The sequence below is a fragment of the Rhinopithecus roxellana genome, chromosome 10 (genome assembly GCF_007565055.1).
Source record: "Rhinopithecus roxellana isolate Shanxi Qingling chromosome 10, ASM756505v1, whole genome shotgun sequence".
NCBI classification, from domain to species: Eukaryota; Metazoa; Chordata; class Mammalia; order Primates; family Cercopithecidae; genus Rhinopithecus; species Rhinopithecus roxellana.
The window spans coordinates 82,973,675-82,995,374 of NC_044558.1; the positions used below are offsets into that span (position 1 = coordinate 82,973,675).

Genomic DNA, 21,700 nt, shown 5'->3' on the forward strand with positions numbered 1-21,700 from the left:
ATTACTTGAGGCCTAGAGTTCAAGACCAGCCTGGGCAAGAAAAAAAGACCTTGTCTCTACAAAAAAAATCAAAAATCAGGAAGGCATGGTGGTGTGTGCCTGTAGCCCCAGATACTCAGGAGGCTGAAACGGGAGGATCCCTTAAGCACAGGGATTCAGGGTTGCAGTGAGCTATGGTCATAACACTGCACTCCAGCCTGGGTGACAGAGCAAGACCATCCTGTTTCTTTCTGTGGGAAATTAAATAACTTGTTCATGCCCACACAGCTAGTAAGTGACAGAACCAGAACTCAAATCCAGACTTATTTTACTTCGAAACCTGTGTTTAATCATGTTTCACTGAGTTTTTTAGAAATATTTTTTTTCAACTGGCAAAAGAAAGGCAAACTAATTCCAGTAATATCAAATTAACTTAATTTATTCACAAGTATGGCAAAAGACTACAAAGGCAAAATAACAGGTGTAATTAACACTTCCATGCGCTGGCTTTTTGCTCCTCATGCCTTTCTAGGCCACTGGCTGCAGTGCTGGGCGTTTACAGCTGCAGACCACTCCTCCCAGACTTCTAGCCAGGTGGCTTCCAGTTTGGTTTTGCTATTTCTTGGCACTGGTATAAGAATTAGAAGCTTGAAGAAAGTGCAGCAATGTTTCTTCTTTTGGTGGTGGGCTTGGCAGCTTGGGCAGCGGCAGTGCAAGTTGTCAGCAGCACTGGTGAAGAGACTCCTGGGCTTCTGAGCACTGCAGTGGCCGCAGCAGCTCCGACAACTCAGTGGCAAATGTGGGCTCGGGACTCCAAGCCAGGGGCAGAAGCAGCTCCTGATCTGTGGCTGCGAAGTCCTCCTTCCCCTTTGTCTGGCTCCCCCTTCTACCTCCCTTCTGTTCTTTCAGTCTTTTGAAGAACTTTATAGCCAATCCCCAGGCATGAAATTCTTCTCTGCTTGGCCTATCTAGAGTGGCTGTTATTTTTCTGACTGGCTACTGACTCTGCCACTAAAATTATACCAATGTTTTCTTAGAATAACACTAAAAAGACTGATATTACTTTTTTATATGGAAGATATAGGCTACAAGCACTCAATTTTCTTGAGGGAGAGAGCTATTTTTGCACTTTGTTTCCTTCATATACGGTGCAAAAAGTTGATAGTCTCTATAAATTGCAGAAGTAACTGGCAATGAAAAGACTTATTAATTCAGGACATGAGTTCTTTATGGAGCAATTATGCTCATATTAAGTGTTTTATTTATTACATGTGGGGTAATGTTAAGACAAATAGCTATAATACAGAGATTCTACAATTTAAAAACTGTAATAAATATGGTCCATTAATAGCAGATTCCAAAATTCTTGTCCTTCTTGAAGAAAAGGTTCAATGATTTACTATAACCCACTAAGAAACATCTAAATGGGAAGAAACACAGAAGTGATTTTTATAAGTCACTTAGTTTTTCAAATTGAAAATGGTCAAATAAACTACAGAACTTAAGACTTAAGTGAAATGATACAAATCTATACATAAAACTATTTGGCATTTTAGATGAGAGAAACAGATTTTAAAGACCACAAATTCGTCTCTCGAATCAGTACTCTCCCTTTCTGGAAAAAAAAGTAATCTTATGCCATTGAGCACAACCAACTGGAGGTAAACCCTTTAAGTTATTAATCGGAGGTAACAAAATGCGGGCTTACTCTAATATGCCTGATCTGGACCAAAGAAAGAAAAAAGCCTCTATACCTAGGTTTACTAAAGCTACCAAAATATTCCAATCTGAAAAATAGCAAATAAAAAATAAAGCTGCCAAAATATGATCAAAGTAAAAATTTTACCTGGTACTTAAGTTCAAAATAGGAGTAAAAATAAATTATGTGTACATTTTATATACAAAAAATTTGGAAGAATGTACAGCAAAATGTTAACAGTGATCCTCTCTGGGTAGTGAGATTTTGGAGATCAGTTTAGTTTTTTTTTTTTTTTTTGGCTCCTTCATATTTCTCCTTTTTCTTTTCTTTTTTCTTTTTTTTTCTTGAGATGAGTTTTGCTCTTGTCGGCTAGGCTGGGGTGCAGTGGCACGACCACGGCTCACTGTAACCACCGTCTCCCGGACTCAAGCAATTCTCCTGCCTCAGTCTCCCGAGTAGCTGGGATTACCGGCATGTGCTACCACGCCTCGCTAATTTTTGTATTTTTAGTAGAGACGGGGTTTCACCATGTTGGCCAGGCTGGTGTTGAACTCCTGGCCTCAGGTAATCTGCCCGCCTCAGCCTCCCAAAGTGCTGGGATTACATGTGTGAGCCACCGTGCCTAGTCATACTTCTTTTTTTTCTGCAGTGAACATACGTTTTAGATAATTAAAGAATAATAATTAATTTAAAAAGCAATTAATACCCAAGCATGACAGTAATCAACACCTTTAGAATTCAGTTTTTCACCTGCTTCAATATTAAAAACACCACCTTATGAAGAATGGTAATGCTGGAAAGCACCTGAGAGACCATGGGGTCCAGATCTGAAGACTAAGCCCACACTAGGCTTTGCTGCCCAGTGGCAGGGCTGAGATTAGAACTGTGGCCTCTTGATTTCTAGTTTAGAGCACACAAAGTAAAATATAAAAATTACAGTTACACATAAAAATACATTTATCTCCAGAACACTAGAAAAGGTTGGTCAATTTTAAGGCCCTAGGAATATAAACAATGTCAAGTTAGAACCTAAGAACTCTCCATCAGCTTTACCTTCAGAATTTCACAGGGAGCGGCTTCTGAAGGCACAGGTTTCCCGCAGTGCTTTGAATATTCAGTTATCAAGACTGAAGCTTCATCTAAACTGCAAAATCAAAAAGAAAAAGAAGTGTTAGGCCAGGCACAGTGCCTTGTACCTATAATCCTGGCACTCAGGGAAGCCAAGATGTGCAGATGGCTTGGGTCCAGGAGTTGGAGACCAGCCTGGGCAACATGGCAAAGCCCTGTCTCTACAAAAAAATATAAAATTAGCCAGGTACGGTGTCGCACACTTGTAGTCCCAGCTACTCTGGAGGCTGAGGTAGGAGGACTGCTTGAACCCAGGAGGTTGAGGCAGCAGTGAGCCATGTTTGTGCCACTGCACTCCAGTCTGACTGACAAAGCAAGACCCTATCTCAAAAAGAAAAGAAAAAGAGGCATTGAAGTCAAAATTAAAAGTAAAGACCAATCTCTAAATTTTATGTTTTATTTGGGAAAAAAGAATTCCAATTTGGGGCATATACATAGACTGGGTAGTCTCTGGATTGTCCAAAGAAACAAAGAGAAGGTTAGAGATTTTATGAAAAAGAGACATGTTACGTATTGTTCTTTTTTTGTGTGTGTGTGAGACGGAGTTTCACTTTGTTGCACAGGCTGGAGTACAATGGTGCGATCTCTGCTCACTGCAACCTCCACCTCCTGGGTTCAAGTGATTCTCCTGCCTCAGCCTCCTGAGCAACTGGGATTACAGGCATGCGCCACCACACTCGGCTAACTTTTTGTATTTTTAGTAGAGACAAGTTTCATCATGTTGGCCAGGTTAGTCTTGAACTTCTAACCTCAGGTGATCCACCCGCCTTGGCCTCCCAAAGTGCTGGGATTACAGGCTTATGCCACTGCGCCCGGCCAGAATTACGTTTTTGGAGCCATGTTTTGTACTCTGAGTGCTTTTCCCCGGGCCGTTCTGATGTATTTGGGTGTCACAAGAATGACCTAACTCATGTAATCAGCTTCACAGAGGGCATGAGGAAACTTTTGGAGATAGTATGTTCACTCTCTTGATTGTGGTGATGGCTTCATAGGTATACACATGTCAAAATTTACTAAACTGCAGACTTCAAATATGTCCAGCTTATTCTATGTATCAATTATAACTCAAAAAATACTTGCTCAAAAATGACAATATCTAATTATGGCTGGATCACAAGAGATAAACAAGCAGATGGAAATCCATGGAGTGGAAACAAGAAAGACCGACCTCTCAAGCGCCAGCACAGCTAGACCACATGCAGGGATGGATATGGTGTGTACTGCAGTCTTGAACTTCCCTTTCTTTAGCGTCAGCCCATTTCTTCCTTCTCCCATTCAGTTTCCATATCCACCCCCAGCTCTATCCCAAGAAGATTATTGTTTCTAAACTTGTGGGTGCTAGAAAATTAGATAACCAAGTTTAACAAAAATGATGTTACATAAAGTCATTAATGTTCTGAGCAAGTATCTAAGACATAAAGTTGTAATTGCAGGATTTAGAACAGGGCTATGAGACATTTGATTTGGGGATTCAGATGACCTGTTTAATTGTCAGATTCTAAGGTCACGTTCCAAGAAATTGGGTTATTAAATGATTAACTTTTGGATATGTGCAGTAATGAGAGATATAATATTTTGAGCTTTTAATTACAACCAAATAGCTCTACAGTTGACATTTTCCTCCAACATAAAGATAGATTTTTTTTTTTTTTGAAGCGGAGTTTCACTCTTCTTGCCCAGGCTAGAGTGCAATGGCGTGATCTCGGCTCACTGCAACCTCTGCCTCCAGGGTTCAAGTGATTCTCCTGCTTTAGCCTCCCGAGTGGCTGGGATTACAGGCATGCGCCACCATGCCCAGCTAATTTTGTATTTTTAGTAGAGACACGGTTTCTCTATGTCCACGCCCAGCTTACAAAGATAGATTTTAAGGAAATTCCACAGTAAGTTGCTTTTTGAAAATAAACTTACCTTAAGTCATTTGCCAAATAGTTTACTAGTTCAGTGATATTGTTGGTATTCATCACATGCATCTTCAACATTTGAAAGTATTTGGTCTTTGCCAAAATCCCAAACTCCTTCTTACTGATGATACTATTCAGAATCAGACTTCTAATCTATAGAATGACACGTATCATTAAGATCAGACTTCTCATCTATTAGAATCAGACTTCTAATCTATAGAATGACAGGTATCAAGCCTTTATTCAATATCAAAACACTGTTACAATCAGAAGTCCAATTAGCACTGCATTATGACTGCGCCTCCTTTTTGAGGGGGTAAAAAGGGAAAGGAGGCCTGTCAGCATCAGTCAATAAATAAAGTAATTGTTGTTTTGCGCTTTGAGACTTTTTATGAGGAAGAAGATCTGTTTTCAATTAAAAGCACTTAAGGCTACAAATTTTCCATGGAGCACAGCAGTCAACAAGACCCTCAGGGTCCCTGCCTTTTAAAAAATTTACTGACGGCCGGGCGCGGTGGCTCAAGCCTGTAATCCCAGCACTTTGGGAGGCCGAGACGGGCGGATCACCAGGTCAGGAGATCGAGACCATCCTGGCTAACACGGTGAAACCCCGTCTCTACTAAAAATACAAAAACTAGCCGGGCGAAGTGGCGGGCGCCTGTAGTCCCAGCTACTCGGGAGGCTGAGGCAGGAGAATGGCGTAAACTCGGGAGGCGGAGCTTGCAGTGAGCTGAGATCTGGCCACTGCACTCCAGTCCGGGCGACAGAGCGAGACTCCGCCTCAAAAAAAAAAAAAAAATAAAAAAAAAAAAAAAAAAAAAAAAAAAAAAAAAAAAAAAAAAAAAAAAAAAAAAAAAAAAAAAATTTACTGAGGTTTTAATAGAAGCAAAATAATTCTATACATAAACAGCTAGACATAGCAGTTTTCAGCTTAATCTTGGTTTGGGAAAATGAAATGAAATCGCCTCTTACTTGATGTGAAAATCCTGCTAGCTGGCCTGTGTTCATATGCTCTTCCAATTGCTTTAAAATAACCTGAGGGTCACACGAACCCAGAAAATTCTAGAGAAAAATCAAAGCAGAATTAATAGAAAAGTGTTATTACTTATTCCAACAGCAAGAGCTGTTGATCAGGTATTTTGTCGTTCTAAGTGCCAAAATAAATATATTTAAATACTGAAACACAGAACGGCATCAAGGAATGAGTGTACGAATGATGGAAAGGGGAAAAAATCAAAGACAAGAACAGGTGGCTTTAAAAAATGTAATTAATAGACCAAATGACAAATAAAAAATATGCACATTCAGCTGGACGCAGTGGCTCATGCCTATAATCCCAACACTTTGGGAGGCCAAGGCCACTGGATTGCCTCAGGTCAGGAGTTCGAGACCTGCCTGGCTAACACGGCAAAACTTTGTCTCTACTAAAAATACAAAAGTTAGCCGGGAGTGGTGGCGGGAGCCCGTAATGTCAGCTACTTGGAAGTCACTTGAATCCGGGAGGCAGGTTGCAGTGAGCTGAGATTGCGCCACTGCACTCCAGCCTGGGTGACAGAGACTCTCTTAAAAAAAAAAAAAAAAAGCATGAATGCTTGCATGTTCATTTATGTAGATCTCTATCTACTGGTATGTCTACCTACAGGGAAGATAACAGGTAACTGTAAAATATTACAAAATGCTTTGTTCTACTTCTTCTCTATTATAAAGGAAATGAGAGTTATTTTTAAAAGTTCTGTCCCCAGTGGCTCCCTCTGATGGGCACCCACACATAAAATCTGACTCTCCCCTTCTTTTATCTCCCACATTCAATTGCTAAGTCAGCTGCCTTCCTTGTAGCCTTCTCATCTTGTTCAAGTTCATTACCAGACCCTACCGTGGGTACTTAACCCTCATGCCTTCCCTGCCTATGCACAAGGCTGATATGAAGAGATCAAGTGGGGTAGAATTCTACTCAAATGCAACAGCTCCCCAAGAGTTTCCCTTCTTGTCCTCTCCTCTGACCAAGTCTACATGGGTTAATGGGTTATTCTTTCTAAAATACTTCCTTCATCATTTCAGTTTGCTGTTCTAAAATAATCACGTGTTTCCCCACTGATAGACAATAAGGCCCAAACCCCTTGTAAGACATCTCTCAGCTGGACTTTAATCTATCTTTGAGTCTTACCTCCCACTAAGTCCCCATACAAGCTTCACACATATCTGATGTATGTGTGCTTTACGGGTTTGCTGAAACGAAAATGCGACCTTTTGCAAGGGACATGCAAGATGAGACCTTCTATTTCCTTGGCAGCCCAGAGGAATCATGTGCACCATACCTGAATTTGCTGGTGTCTTTTCTCTGAGTGGGGCATGAGCATCAGACAAGCTAATGCAAAAGCCGGAAGTTCTAACTGGATATATTGCCTGGCGACTCCAATCAGGTCAAGATCATCTGAGACTGGACATCTTCAAGAGAGCACATTAATTAGTTCATAATCTGTCAGATTCACTAGATTATATTGGCCTTTCTAGCTTTCCATAGTCATCTACCTGTCCAGGCTTTCAATAATTTTAAACACTAAAGTGCTGGTGCATGACATATGCTTAGGAATGAGTAACATGAGTCTTTGATGGCATTCTACACGGAATAAAAGAATCTACCCACGGGAACATGGACTACTGTTTGCTATACCATGATTATGTCTGAAAGCCTACAGATGCCTAAAGACAGGCCTCTAAATTCTCAGAAGACTCAAAAACTTTTTTTTTTCTTTTTTTGAGAAACAGTCTAGCTCTGTCACCCAGGCTGGATGTGATCTTAGTTCACTGCAACCAACACCTCCCGGGTTCAAGCGATTCCTCCTCCTCAGCTTCCTGAGTAGCTGGGATTACAGGCATGCACCACCATGCCCAGCTCATTTTTGTATTTTTAGTAGAGATGGGGTTTCACCATATTAGTCAGGCTGATCTCAAACTCCTGACCTCAAGTGATCCACTCGCCTCAGACTCCCAAAGTGCTGGGGTTACAGGTGTGAGCCGCCGCACCCAGCCAGAAGACTCAAAATCTATGCGACAACGCTGTATGATTTAGGGTAGTCACCAAAAGTACTCTATGCTCATATAAACAGTAGGCACTCAATTTAGAGAATGCTCAGTTTACTAGTCGCACAACACATGGGACGTAGACATTGTAAAAATAATCGAGATATTTTGGTATAAAAACAAGTGTTGCCGGGTGCGGTGGCTTACACCTGTAATCCCAGCAATTTCGGAGGCCGTCTCTACTAAAACTACAAAAATTAGCCGGGTGTGGTGGTGTGTGGTGTGTGCCTGTAATCCCAGCTACTCACAGGACAGCTCATGCCTGTAATCCCAACACTTTGGAAATCCCGTCTCTACTAAAAATACAAAAATCAGCCAGGCGTGGTGGCACGTGCCTGTAATCCCAGCTACTCAGGAGGCTGAGGCAGGAGAATCGCTTGAATCTGGGAGGTGGAGGTTGCAGCGAGCCGAGATTGCGCCATTGCACTACAGCCTGGGTGACAGAGCAAGACTCTGTCTCAAAAAAACAAAACAAAACAAAAACAAGTGTTATGCTTAACTTCCTAACAAAAAGGAATTACTCATAAGAGATATCTATTAGAAAGGAATCTTATAAGCAACAAACTTCTTTTTTTGGTAGAACAAATATTTTACTTACTCGAGGACAGCGATGAGACTCTCAGAACAATCTGACAACTGATCAGGACTTAAAGGGCAAGAAGCTGAAGATAAAAAAAAAACCAACCATGATATACACACACTCAACTATAAAATGCTGTAGTGAATGTTTCAGAGGAGAGCGAAATACCTGCAAGCAGTGGTATCTGTATCACACGCTGCCACGCTTTGCTGAAGTAGGGAACCTGTGAAAACAAGTCCACGTTTGGGATATTCATGTTAAGGATATTACAAACTCTCTTTAATTTGCAGTCTAGGCCAGGTGCAGTGGCTCACACCTATAATCCCAGCACTTTGAGAGGCTGAAGCAGGTGAATCACTTGAGGTCAGGCGTATGAAACCAGCCTGGCCAACATGGCAAAACCCTGTCTCTACTAAAAACACAAAAATTAGCCAGGCATGGTTGCGCACACTTGTAATCCCAGCTACTCGGGAGGCTGAGACACAAGAATCGCTTGAACCTGGGAGGCGGAGGTTGCAGTGAGCTGAGATCACACCATTGCACTCCAGCCTGGGCAACAGAGCGAAACTCCATCTCCAAAAAGATATTATGAACTCTTTTTAAATTGCAGCCTAATTGTTCTGAAATTAGATAATGGTGATGGCTGTACAATTTTATGAATTTACCAGAATCTACTTGATTGTATATTTTCAAAAGGATGAATTTTACAAGTGAATTGTATCTCAACAAAAAAATTAGATAGATCACTATGTGCTGATATGAAACACTCTCCAGAGGCCACTGTTAAATGGTCACAAAACTGTACATTTATAGTTTATATTCCAGATGACTAAAATCATAATCTCCCTGTTAGAGATGATTAAGGTTCTAGCATAATGTTCTTCATTAACTGTATCTTTCAGGATCTCATTATACAATCCTGGCTGATTCATTATTGTTCCATTTGGCAAAAAGTCAGAACCCAACTCAGAAAAGAAAATTAATCCTTAGCCGGTTATGTGCCAGGGCCACAGGAAAGGAGGAAGGGGACAAGAGAAAGAATTTCAAGAAGGTGAATAAGGAAAGAACACTGGCCAGGCGCGGTGGCTCACACCTGTAATCCCAGTACTTTGGGAGGCCAAGGCAGGAGGATTGTTTGAGCTCAGGAGTTGCAAGACCAGCCTAGGCAACACGGCAAGACCCCCATCTGTATATATTCAAAGAAAAAAAGAGGAAAGAAAACGTAAACTTCCATCAATAGAGGAGTGGTTAAATAACTTCGGGTATATTTTACTACATATTATGGAGAATAATCAAGCATTAAAAATAAAATACCTCAAAAGGCTAAACACAGAGTTACTGTAAGACCCAACAAGCCCACTCCTAGGTATACACTCAAGAGAAATGAAAATATGTTCAATAAACAATGGAACATTATTTGGCAAAAAAGAGGAATGAAGTGGGTGGGCGCAATGGCTCATGCTTGTAATCCCAGCACTTTGGGAGGCCAAGGCGGGCGAATCACAAGGTCAGAAGATCAAGTCCACGGTGAAACCCCAGTCTCTACTAAAAACACAAAAAATGAGCTGGGTGTGGTGGCGGGCACCTGTAGTCCCAGCTGCTGGGGACTGAGGCAGGAGAATGGCGTGAACCCAGGAGGCAGAGCTTGTAGTGAGCCGAGATCATGCCACTGCACTCCAGCCTGGGCGACAGAGCCAGACCCCTTCTCAAAAAAAAAAAGAGGAATGAAGTTCTGATCCATGCTACAATGTGGATGAACCTTAAAACATGATGCTGAGTGAAAGAAGCCAGACAGGAAATCCCACATAGTGTGGGACTCTGTTGATACAAAATGTCCAGAATAGGCAAATCCATGGACAGAAAGTAGATTAGTGGTCACTGGGGGCTGGAGGGAGTGGGGAATGGGGAATGATTGCTAATGGATATGAATTTTCTTTTTGGCATGAGGAAAATATTCTGGAATTAGATAATGGTGAGGCCGTACAACTTTGTGCATATACCAAAAACTACTTCATTGTGTACTTTAAAAGGATAAATTTTACATGTGAACTGTATCTCAATAAAACAATTAGATCTACAAGTGCTGATATGGAACTATCTCCAGAGACCACTGTTATGTGAAAACAACACTTTGTTTAGAATGTGATTGCATTTATGTGTGCAAAAATGTATATATACACTGTAGATATGCACACACGCACACGTGCCTGTAAAACAGGAAATCTCGGCCAGGTATGTTGGCTCATGCCTGTAATCCCAGCACTTTGGGAGGCCAAAGCAGGTGGATCACGAGGTCAGGAGATAGAGACCATATTGGCTAACGTGGTGAAATACCGTCTCTACTAAAAATACAAAAAATTAGCTGGGCGTGGTGGCAGGCGCCTGTAGTCCCAGCTACTCAGGAGGCTGAGGCAGGAGAATGGCATGAACCCGGGAGGTGGAGCTTGCAGTGAGCTGAGATGGCGCCACTGCACTCCAGCCTGGGCGACAGAGCGAGACTCCGGCTCAAACAAAACAAAACAAAACAAAACAAAACAAAACAAAACAAAACAAAACAAAACAGGAAATCTCTAGAATACATAGGACATTGTAAGCAATCATTCCCTTAGGAAGATAATTATGAAGGGAAATAGTAAGGGGGAATTTTCATGTTTTACTCAGCATATTTCTATATTGTCCTAATTTATTAAACAAAGAATAAATTATATATTTCTACGTAATATATATTTTGCTTATATGGGTACACAACTTATGTGAAATGTAGAAAAGATGAACAAGCCAGGGTATCTGATGTGAAAGATCTTCAAAGTCTGTGAGGGGCAGCCCAACATGTAATGAAAATTAATTATATGGTGACAAAAGTCAGAGTGGAGCCAAAATGTCTTGAGAGCATAAAGGTGTGACTTGTGAGGCCTGGAAAACTCAGGAAAGTGGTATCTTCAGGAGGTGATGTGAGCTGAGTATTAACAGGTCCAGGCACAACTTTAATCATCCTACAACTGATCAGTTCTGTTTCTTCTTCCTTTATTTTAGGGAAAGGATCTAGCTCTGTTGCCCAGGCTGGAGCTGGAGTGCGATGGTGCAATCATGGCTCACTGCAGCCTCAAACTCCTGGGCTCAAGTGATCCTTCCGCCTTGGCCTCCCAAAGCTTTGGAGTTAGAGGAGTGAGCCACTGTACTTGGCTCAGTTCTGTTCTTTACGAAGGAGCTGACTGCTTAATCCAGTGTCCCCAGCAGTCACAAGGCCAGAAAGTATAAAGACTAAATTCAATAAAATTTATTTTAAAAAACCACATACCTGCCATAAAGAATGGATACTGGAAATGGCTTTTAAAACTTTCCTTAGATAAGGAATCTGTAAAATATTAAAAATAAAAAAGTTCTAAAGACCACCAAAATGGAAAATTTCAATGTGAAATATCGCATCTTAAAGTTCCAGAAAAAGTACTGGTAAAACTTTATCTTCCATGATAACTGCCAGAGAAGTTCACTTACAAGTTCATAAATATCAAAAAAGGCTAGGGAACCTTCCATTTGTTTCCAGTGAAATTTATGTCATTTTGGATTTTGCATTCTCTGGCCTAACACCAAGTTCTTTAAGTTTGGCATGAACTCAGTGAGAGTGACTGTGTTTTCAGCATAAATCTGTTCCATAACAAGTATCAATCCAAAATGTTTAGGGGATGCTGTGCAAAAGCTTTCAGATATATTCAGTCCAGGGTATTGAGTCTTACTTACCATATTGAAGCCCAGAAGCTTTTGCAAGAGTCCATTCCAAAGCTGCAGGTCATAGATTTTGTATTCTAAACACAGCTCAGTCACCAATCTTACTGCCTGAAGCGAAAAAAAGAAAAAAATCATGCTGCTCCAACAAACCAGTAAATCAAGCCATCTTTGGAAAAGTAGGGCAGCTTAATACAAAATATGCTGCTTTTGGCCGGGCGCGGTGGCTCAAGCCTGTAATCCCAGCACTTTGGGAGGCCGAGACGGGCGGATCACGAGGTCAGGAGATCGAGACCATCCTGGCTAACACTGTGAAACCCCGTCTCTACTAAAAAATACAAAAAACTAGCCGGGCGAGGCGGCGGGCGCCTGTAGTCCCAGCTACTCGGGAGGCTGAGGCAGGAGAATGGCGTAAACCCGGGAGGCGGAGCTTGCAGCGAGCTGAGATCCGGCCACTGCACTCCAGCCCGGGCGACAGAGCGAGACTCCGTCTCAAAAAAAAAAAAAAAAAAAAAGCTGCCTTTTTTTTTTTTTTTTTTGAGACGGAGTCTCGCTCTGTCGCCCGGGCTGGAGTGCAGTGGCATGATCTTAGCTTGCCGCAACCTCCACCTCCCAGGTTCAAGCAATTCTCCTGCCTTAGCTTCCTGAGCAGCTGGGATTACAGGTGGCCGTCATCACGCCTGGCTAATTTTTGTATTTTTAGTAGAGACGGGGTTTCACCATGTTGGCCAGGCTGGTCTCGAACTCCTGACCTGAGGTGATCCACCCGCCTTGGCCTCCCAAAGTATTGGGATTACAGGCATGAGCCACCGCACCCAGCCACAAAATGTGCTTCTAATCTGTGAATGTCTATTGAAGGCCCCCATCTTTCTAATGAAAGAAATGACAAAAAAGAGATTCTTTTTCTTGCTATCATGGACTCAAGACACCACCTCAGACATCTCCCCCTTTCTTTCTTCTATTGAAAAAGTTTGCCTGTTGGACCAAAAAACCTTCCTACCCCAGCCTCCACTGCCTCAGAGGCTAAATTCCCATAGGCAACTAAGAAGAAGATAAACGATATCCTCTCTCTACCGGACAGTCTCCTCTTCCTGTACAGATAAGGATAAGCCGTGGAAGGGATTATAGAAGTGCTCTCTCTGGTTGGCAGGGATGACTTTAACTGGTGGACTTTAAGGCAAAAGAGGTAAAAGGACCTTCCACATTGCCTTATCCATCCACACGCTGGGACAGGAGAGTAGAAAGGTCTCAGAGCAGTAGAGTTGTTCAGGGATAAAGACTGTTCCGGTCGGGCGCAGTGGCTCACGCCTGTAATCCCAGCATTTTGGGACGCCCAGGTGGGTGGATCACCTTAGATCAGGAGTTTGAGAGCAGCCTGGCCAATATGGTGAAACCTCATCTCTACTAAAAACACAAAAATTAGCCAGGTGTGGTGGGCAGGTGCCTATAATCCCATCTACTTGGGAGGCTGAGGCTTGAACCCAGGAGACAGAGGCTGCAGTGAGCTGAGATCACGCCACTATACTCCAGCCTTGGCAACAGCGCAAAACTCCGTCTCAAAAAAAAAAACCAAAAAGACTGTTCCTGGTTTTCTCTTTCAGGATTCTGAGTAGGGGCAGGGAATTGGGAATGCGGCAGTGAGGCGTACCTACCATGGACTCGTGGCTGTGGTTTTTCCACAGGCCCTTAATCATTCCTTCTTTAGGACTGTTGCAAAATAATTCGTATGTGATGGGGATATTCAAAGTCTCAAATGATGCCAGAAAAGTTATACATTTCAGATAAGATCTGGAAAACAGAAATGTTTCTAAGAATCATTCTCATAGGTCACATTTACATTTAAAATAAAAACTACCATATGGAAATATTAGGCCAGTTTGTTTTAAATGTCCATTTTGGACTTCTAAATATATTCCCTGAATATATAATAACATTAGATAGAAATCAATTTGAACAAGATAAACAAAATATTCAGTTTCTAAATGCCTCCAAGAAACGATGGAAACAAGATGTTCTCAAAGCCCTATTTTCCGTTTGCCAAAAGGTCAAGGATATTCAAGGCAACAGAACTGTATTCACACAGCTACTCTACTACACTCTTCTGAATTCAGGGCTTAAAAGGTACAGCTCCAAAAAATGATCTGTTTCCTATTTATTAACACAATTTAAACATTTCTACTTACTTCACTTCTTCAATGGGTTTTTTAAAGAGTGATTCTATAGGTTCCTTGTCAGCCAAATAGAAGAGACACTGAAGAGCTCGAGTTCTATGGGCCCAAGTTAACTGATGCATACCTAATGTCTGCAAAACCAAAAGAGGTTTGGAGAGTTGAACACTTGCACGTTGTAGCTGGGTAAATAAGTTTCAACATAGGCAACAAAAACAACGTCATTATTTTAAAATGTAAAGTCAATCTCTACAGTTATGGAATGCATTGTAACAGTGGTTCTTAACATGTGGCCCATGGACCCCTGGAGGAGCATTCCTGAGAGTCCTTCAGGAGGGAAAGGGTCAAAGCTGTTTTCATGACACTAAGATGTTATTTGCCTTTACACTGTGTTGATATTTGCACTAACTGTGCAAAAGCAATGGTGGGTGAAATTGCAGGCAGAATGGAGGCAGGGCCCCCAAGTGGTGTTGTAGCCCTTGTATTTACAGGCATGCTCTGGCAGTATTGAAAACCAAAGACATGGCCGGGCACAGTGGTTCACACCTGTAATTTCAGCACTTTGGGAGGCCAAGACGGGTGTATCATGAGGTCAGGAGTTTAAGACCAGCCTGATCAACATGGTGAAACCCCCATCCCTACTAAAAATACAAAACTTAGCCAGGTGTGGTGGCACGTGCCTGTAATCCCAGCTACTCAGGAGGCTGAGGCAGGAGAATCACTTGAACCCGGAAGCGGAGGTTGCAGTGAGCCGAGATCGCACTGTTGCACTACTCCAGCCTGGGCGACAGAGTGAGACTCTGTCTCAAAAAACAAAACAAAACAAAACAAAACAAACAAAAAAACAAAGACAAATTTCACTTAAGAATATTCTTGATGGGCTGGGTGTAGTGGCTCACGCCTGTAATCCCAGTACTTTGGGAGTCCGAGGCGGGTGGATCACCTGAGGTCAGGAGTTCAAGACCAGCCAGGTCAACATGGTGAAACCCTGTCTCTACTAAAAATACAAAAATTAGACAGGCGTGGTGGCATGTGCCTGTAATCCCAGCTACTCAGGAGGCTGAGACAAGAAAATCATTTGAACCCAGGAGGCGGAGGTTGTGGTGAGCCAAGATTGTGCCACTGCTCTCCGACCTAGGCAACAGAGCAAGACTCCATCTCAAAAAAAAAAAAAAAAAAAATGTTCTTGATGAAGCAGTAAAAATTAATTTTACTAAACCTCAACTTTTGGATCCACAGTTGGTCCCCAGTTTCTGTGGGTTCTGTATTCATGGTATCAACCAACAGTGTATCAAAAATATTCAAGAAAAAAAAAAATTCCACAAAGTTCTAAAAACCAAACATGAATTTGCTGCATGCCAAATACTACACTGAATCCATGGGGATGAAGTGATTTGCAGGCATTGTGTTATAAGTAACCTAGAGATGATTTAAGGTACATAGGAGGATGTGTGTAGGTGACATGCAAATATGACAACATTTTATATAAAAGACTTGAGCGTCCTCAGATTTTGGTATCCTTGGGGGTCCTGGAACCAGTCCTCCCACAGATACGGAGGGATTACTGTATATCATACTAATGTGAATTCCCATTTGAACACATGCTAATACTAATTAATGGGAAGTACACAAAAGGCAGACTGCAAGGAAAAGCATGGACACAGCTGAGCTGTGAGCTGCACTAGCCACCTTTCATGGAATACCATTTTTAGGTCATAAGTCTTTACATGCAGAGAAAATAAGGGGTGGCTTTTTCCTTTTTGTCATGGGACTTTAAAATCAGCACCTCAGACTTCCTTTTCTTCCTTTTCTCTGAGAATCATTTGCCTGCTACTGGCTCCACTCCCTTCTCCTCTCTCTGCTCCAGTTGCCTCAGAGGACATTTCTTTTTTTTTTTTTTTTTTTTTTTTTTTTTGAGAAGGAGTCTCACTCTGTCACCCAGGCTGGAGTGCAGTGGCCAGATCTCAGCTCACTGCAAACTCCGCCTCCCGGGTTTACGCCATTCTCCTGCCTCAGCCTCCCGAGTAGCTGGGACTACAGGCGCCCGCCACCTCGCCCGGCTAGTTTTTTGTATTTTTTTAGTAGAGACGGGGTTTCACCGTGTTAGCCAGGATAGTCTCGATCTCCTGACCTCGTGATCCGCCCGCCTCGGCCTCCCAAAGTGCTGGGATTACAGGCTTGAGCCACCGCGCCCGGCCGCCTCAGAGGACATTTCTACAGGCAAGAACCTGAAGCTACAGGTCATGTTGCCGTTAGGGGAAATTGCAAGTTCAATCTAGCTAGAATTTAGTGGGCAGAAGGGGTGGTCTGACCAGAGCACGCAGTTGGATTAGGCCATGGTGGAGACTTGTTCGTGGCCAGTTTGTTTGGCTCCTGGCTTCAGGAATGTGGACTGACCAGGGAGTTAACCACTGTGAAGGTAGACAGCCAGTGGAAACTGTCAGTAGGTGCACCATTCAGCATGCTAAGCAGATGTTGCGGAGGCCAGCACTAAACGGAGCATGGTGCAAAACACAATGCTTGCTCAGGAGATTAGACAGACTTAGAATACATATGTATGTGAGCATTCTCTGAATCATCTGTTAATGCAATCAAGCATGGTAAATAAACAGGAAAAAATGTTAAGCTGAGATGCACCGAAGAGTTTGGATTAAGTTTCTAGAGCTTACGGTTGTAGTTGATGTTGCAAATACAAACAGCATTCTTGAACTATAATCAATTGGACGAGACTGGAGGAGATACTGCACTCTGGAAAAAAATTTTTAATTACAGTTATTTTTTAATTTAGTGATGGATTACCAAAACAACAGACTTATCATCCATGGAACGGTCATTAAACAATTCAAAGGCAGATCGGAAGGATAATGGGTCAATGACATTGGTGCTTCCCCCTTTAAAGAATGCTTAATCTTTTCTCGAGTTCTTTCATTGCTAAAGATGATAATACATGCAACAGATGCCAGGCTTCAGCCTCCTCATCTATAGAATAGCCAGTCAATCTCTGGTCCTTAAATTCTATTTAAGAAATTAATACAAACCGTAGCTGTAAAGTCTCTTGAATGCTACACATGGGAAATTCTGTGTTTGGTATGCAGGACCTTGTTAGCGGCCCATTTCAACCTCCAGACCCAGGGCAGGCTGGCCCATCTCTGGGAAGGGAGGATGAATCAGGCCGGCTGGAGGAGGGGTGGGGCAGAGCTTTTAGTAGAAAAAGGAGCACGTTATGAATTTTGCATTAAGTAGCCTTTTGGGATTTCCTTTTACTCTCCTCTCTTTAAATCGTTTCCCTCCAAGACTTTCCATGTGGCTAGTTCAGGTAGACACACCAGGAGCTACCTCTTGTTTGAACAAAGGTGGCCCTTCCCTTAAAAGACTAAATGAGGCCAAGGTGGGGGTTCAGAGGGAAAGAGGACATGGTATGGGTAGTTAAGATATCTCTGCTTGCTCCAAACCAGAAGAAATCCATTTCTTGGGGTTGTCTTTCCATGTCTTTTCTATCAGCTCTCCAAGGCTGAGGTTGGACACAGGGCCTCCCAGGCCACTTGGCCTACTTTTGGTTTAGGCTAGAAAGACAAAAAGCTGGCTGGCATGTGAGCCACCATGCTTCCTTATCCATGCCTGTGCCAGGCATCATTAATGGATTGCCACATTCATTCTGACTTGGGCCCACATAAGAGTCTTCTGAAGAATACAAGCCATGACCAATCAGACCTACCTAGCACATTAGATAAAATCAATGCACCTTTCTAGGTCTCAGTCACAGGTTAGAAGAGCAAAAAGCATCTAGTGGCCTATATCTGAACCAATCCAGTTTAGCATGGTAAGAGAACATAAAGAGGTCTGGGGCCAAAGTCCTAGCTAAGAAAGAGGTTTCTTTTGCTTGAGAGGCACCTTCCAGTTAAAGGTGTGCTAGGAACCCTCGCCCTCGTAGGAGTTCAGAAATACTAGATCTTGGCTGGCTCTGATGTTTTCCACTGGAGAGACTCCTAGCCATGTATTAGTGAACTGATTCATCTCATAGACTCTAACCTGAGTTTTATCAAGAAAGCCCTTTAAAAAAATCAACTGCCGAAAAATGTACTGGTAAAATTTCTATTTTGCATCATGATATAGGTGAATATAAGTAAACGAAAAGAGTACCTTCGTAGGGCTTCATCTTCTTGAAGTTCAAATAATTCTGATAGTTTCTTTGAAAAGGTAGGAAAAAAAGGTCAAAAACCGAAAAGTTTATGACTAAACAAACATCTCTCTGAAAATCTATTAGATAAAAAAAAACCTAATATACAAGATTATGTTTACATAGAAAAATTACAACATTAATGATTACTTTTCTATGAAAAGATTTCTGCTTGAATGATGGGTCTACTCACATCTGTTCACTCAACAAATATTCACTGAGCACTTACTATATGATAGGCACAATTCAAAGTATATGGATTGCCTGAGTAAATAAAGCAAATGTTCCTGTCCTCCTGGAGCTTACGTGCCTTGGATTTTTATTTTGATTTATTTTTATTTTTGGAGACAGGGTCTAGCTCTGTCACTCAGGCCAGAGTACAGTGGCACAACCATGGCTCACTGCAACCTCAACCTCCTGTGCTCAAGCAATCCTCTTGCCTCAGCCTCCCAAGTAGCTGGGACCACAGGTGCACACCATGGCACCTGGCTAATTTTTAAAATTTTTGTAGAGATGGGGGTCTTGCTATGTTGCTCAGGCTGGTCTCAAAGCTCTGGCCTCAAACAATCCTCCTACCTCGGCCTCCCAAAGTGCTGAGGTTACAGTTATGAGCTACCTTGCCCAGCCCCATATTATATAATTTTTAAAAGGAAAAGACTCCATGAATTTTAAATGAACCATTTGTTAATTCAGTATATATCTATTGGGATTTACAAAGTACTGTGCTAGGTGCTATGATACATGCAGTTTCTGGCCTCAAGGAACTTTCAGTGTGTACCTTGAACTTACATATAAGTTAAAACATCTGTAAAGGCTGGTTTCTAAAAGTTAACCACATATTATACGTGGCCAAGATATGTTTCTAACTCCTGTTTCCACTGAAGCACAGTCCATGCTCTTGGTAAATACTTTAAAAATCGTTGTTGAATCAAATGCCAAACGATATAAAAATTGCTAATTAAAAACCTAATGGTGGCCGGGTGCAGTGGCTCACACCTGTAATCCCAGGACTTTGGGAGGCTGAGGTGGGTGAATCACCTAAGCTCAGGAGTTTGAGACCAGTTTGGGCAACATGGCGAAAACCCATCTCTACTAAAAATACTAAAAAAATTAGCCGGGCACAGGTAATATTTTTTTTTTTTTTCTGAGACGCAGTCTTGTTCTGTTGCCCAGGCTGGAGTGCAGTGGCACGATCTCTGCTCACTGCAAGCTCCGCCACCTCCCGGGTTAACGCCATTCTCCTGCCTCAGCCTCCCTAGAAGCTGGGACTACAGGCGCCCACCACCACGCCTGGCTAATTTTTTTTGTATTTTCAGTAGAGATGGGGTTTCCCCGTGTTCGCCAGGATAGTCTTGATCTCCTGACCTCGTGATCCACCCACCTCGGCCTCCCAAGGTGCTGGGATTACAGGCGTGAGCCACCGTGCCGGGCCAGGTAATTTTTTGAAAGTAGCTGGGACACCTGTAGTCCCAGCTACTCTGGAGACTGAGGCACGAGAATCACTTAAGCCAGGGAGGTGGAGGCTGTAGTGAACTGAGATCATGCCACTGCTCTAACAAACAAACAAACAAAACCCTAATATCATGTTAATTACACTATTTGTTTACAAATAGATTTTGCTCCCCCAAGAATATCTGCCTAGGTGGATATAGGAATTATAGAATCTACCTCAAGTTCTGCCTGAAAATTCAGAAGAAATGATACAAAAGATCTGGATTTGCTGAATCCTATCTTAAATTTTAGATGTTAATGATGCTATTTCTGAAAAACTGACATTATGTGCTTCCTGGTGTGATCCTTTGAAAGTAACACATCACCTATTCAGTATTCTTGCCAAAAGCACATAACCTGAATCAAATAACAGGAAACATTAGCAGACCCAAAATGAAACATTTTATAAACCGGCTGGCCTGTGCTCTTCAAAAACATCAATAAATCAGGGTATGCAGGGGTAGAGGAAAGGAGCTGGGAGAGGCATGGAATGCTGTATCATCCCAAAATATTTCCTCTAATAATTACAAAAGGAAAAATAGCAATTATGGAGTAGACAAACAGACAACACCTTAACCAAGTTATCTAAATTAACATCAACTGTGAGGGCAAAGGGACCTCATGTGCCTCCAAATGTCATACCCTGAGGAAGGCCCAACACAACTTATGCAGTACGATGTTAAAAATAAGTAATTTGAATCTTATCATGAGGCAGTATTAGACAAGCCCAAATTGGAGGGCAGCTTATGAAACAGCTGGATTATACTCTTCAAAAATGTCAATATCATAAAAAACAAGAAAAAGTCACAGAACTGTTGTAGATTAAAACAGACTAGAGGCCAAGCATGGTGGCTCACACCTGTAATCCCAGCACTTTGGGAGGCTGAGGTAGAAGGAACATATGAGGCCAGGAGTTCGAGACCAGCCCGGCCAACATGGTGAAAACCTATCTCTACTAAAAATACAAAAATTAGCTAGGCATGGTGGTGGGCACCTGTAATCCCAGCTACTCGAGAGGCTGAGGCATGAGACTCGCTTGAACCCAGGAGGTGGGGGTTGCAGTGAGCTGAGATTGCACCACTGCACTCCAGCCTAGGCAATGGAGCCAGACTATGTCAGAAAAAAAAAAGCAGACTAGAGACATGACCAACAAATGCAAAGCATAGTCCTAGACAAGATCCTAGACCTGGGGGAGAAAACTGTTATAAAAAACATTATTAGGACAATTGGTATAACTGTAAAATGGACCATAAATTCAATTATATCACCATTAAATTTCTGATTTTTATAATTATATTATGGTTGGATAAGAGAAAATCCTGTTCTTGGGAAATACACCCTTAAAATATTCAGGGGGCAAAGGGGTATGCCACATGTGATTTACTCTTCAATGGTTCAGAAAAATATTATGTGTATCAATTATAGAGGAGAGATGAAGTGATATGACAAAATGTTAAAAATTCATGGATATGGGTGAAAGGTATATATAGGAATTTTTTTTTTACTATTTTTGCACTTTTCTGTACATTTTAAATTATTTCAAAAAAAAAGTTAATCACATGAATTTGAATAAAAGAACAGGCCATTTCTTTCATATAAGACAGCATCTGAAATCATCAATTGAAAGGTAAAACAGCTACAAAACAATATGTAAACAAAAAGTAAGCAACCTCAGGCCAGGCGTGGTGTTCACACCTATAATCCCAACACTTTGGGAGGCCAAGGCGGGTGGAACACCTGAGGTCGGGAGTTCGAGACCAGCTTGGCCAACAT

At 42.0% G+C, this 21,700-nt stretch overlaps 1 protein-coding gene across 1 annotated transcript in view; it reads right to left on the bottom strand.

The window, feature by feature from the left end:
* Positions 1-1,205: 1,205 nt before the first annotated feature.
* The window catches only part of KNTC1 (kinetochore associated 1), a 100,120-nt gene continuing 79,625 nt past the window's right edge, over positions 1,206-21,700 (bottom strand). The window contains exons 52-64 of the mRNA XM_010368364.2: positions 18,400-18,446; positions 16,929-17,007; positions 14,275-14,393; positions 13,744-13,879; positions 12,107-12,202; positions 11,667-11,723; positions 8,537-8,591; positions 8,387-8,450; positions 7,023-7,152; positions 5,680-5,769; positions 4,715-4,860; positions 2,732-2,822; positions 1,206-1,399 (exon numbers count right to left, since the gene is read on the bottom strand). Coding sequence (XP_010366666.1) covers positions 1,379-1,399; positions 2,732-2,822; positions 4,715-4,860; positions 5,680-5,769; positions 7,023-7,152; positions 8,387-8,450; positions 8,537-8,591; positions 11,667-11,723; positions 12,107-12,202; positions 13,744-13,879; positions 14,275-14,393; positions 16,929-17,007; positions 18,400-18,446 — 1,131 coding nt within the window. The 3' untranslated portion in view covers positions 1,206-1,378. The remainder of the gene's footprint in view (positions 1,400-2,731; positions 2,823-4,714; positions 4,861-5,679; positions 5,770-7,022; positions 7,153-8,386; positions 8,451-8,536; positions 8,592-11,666; positions 11,724-12,106; positions 12,203-13,743; positions 13,880-14,274; positions 14,394-16,928; positions 17,008-18,399; positions 18,447-21,700) is intronic.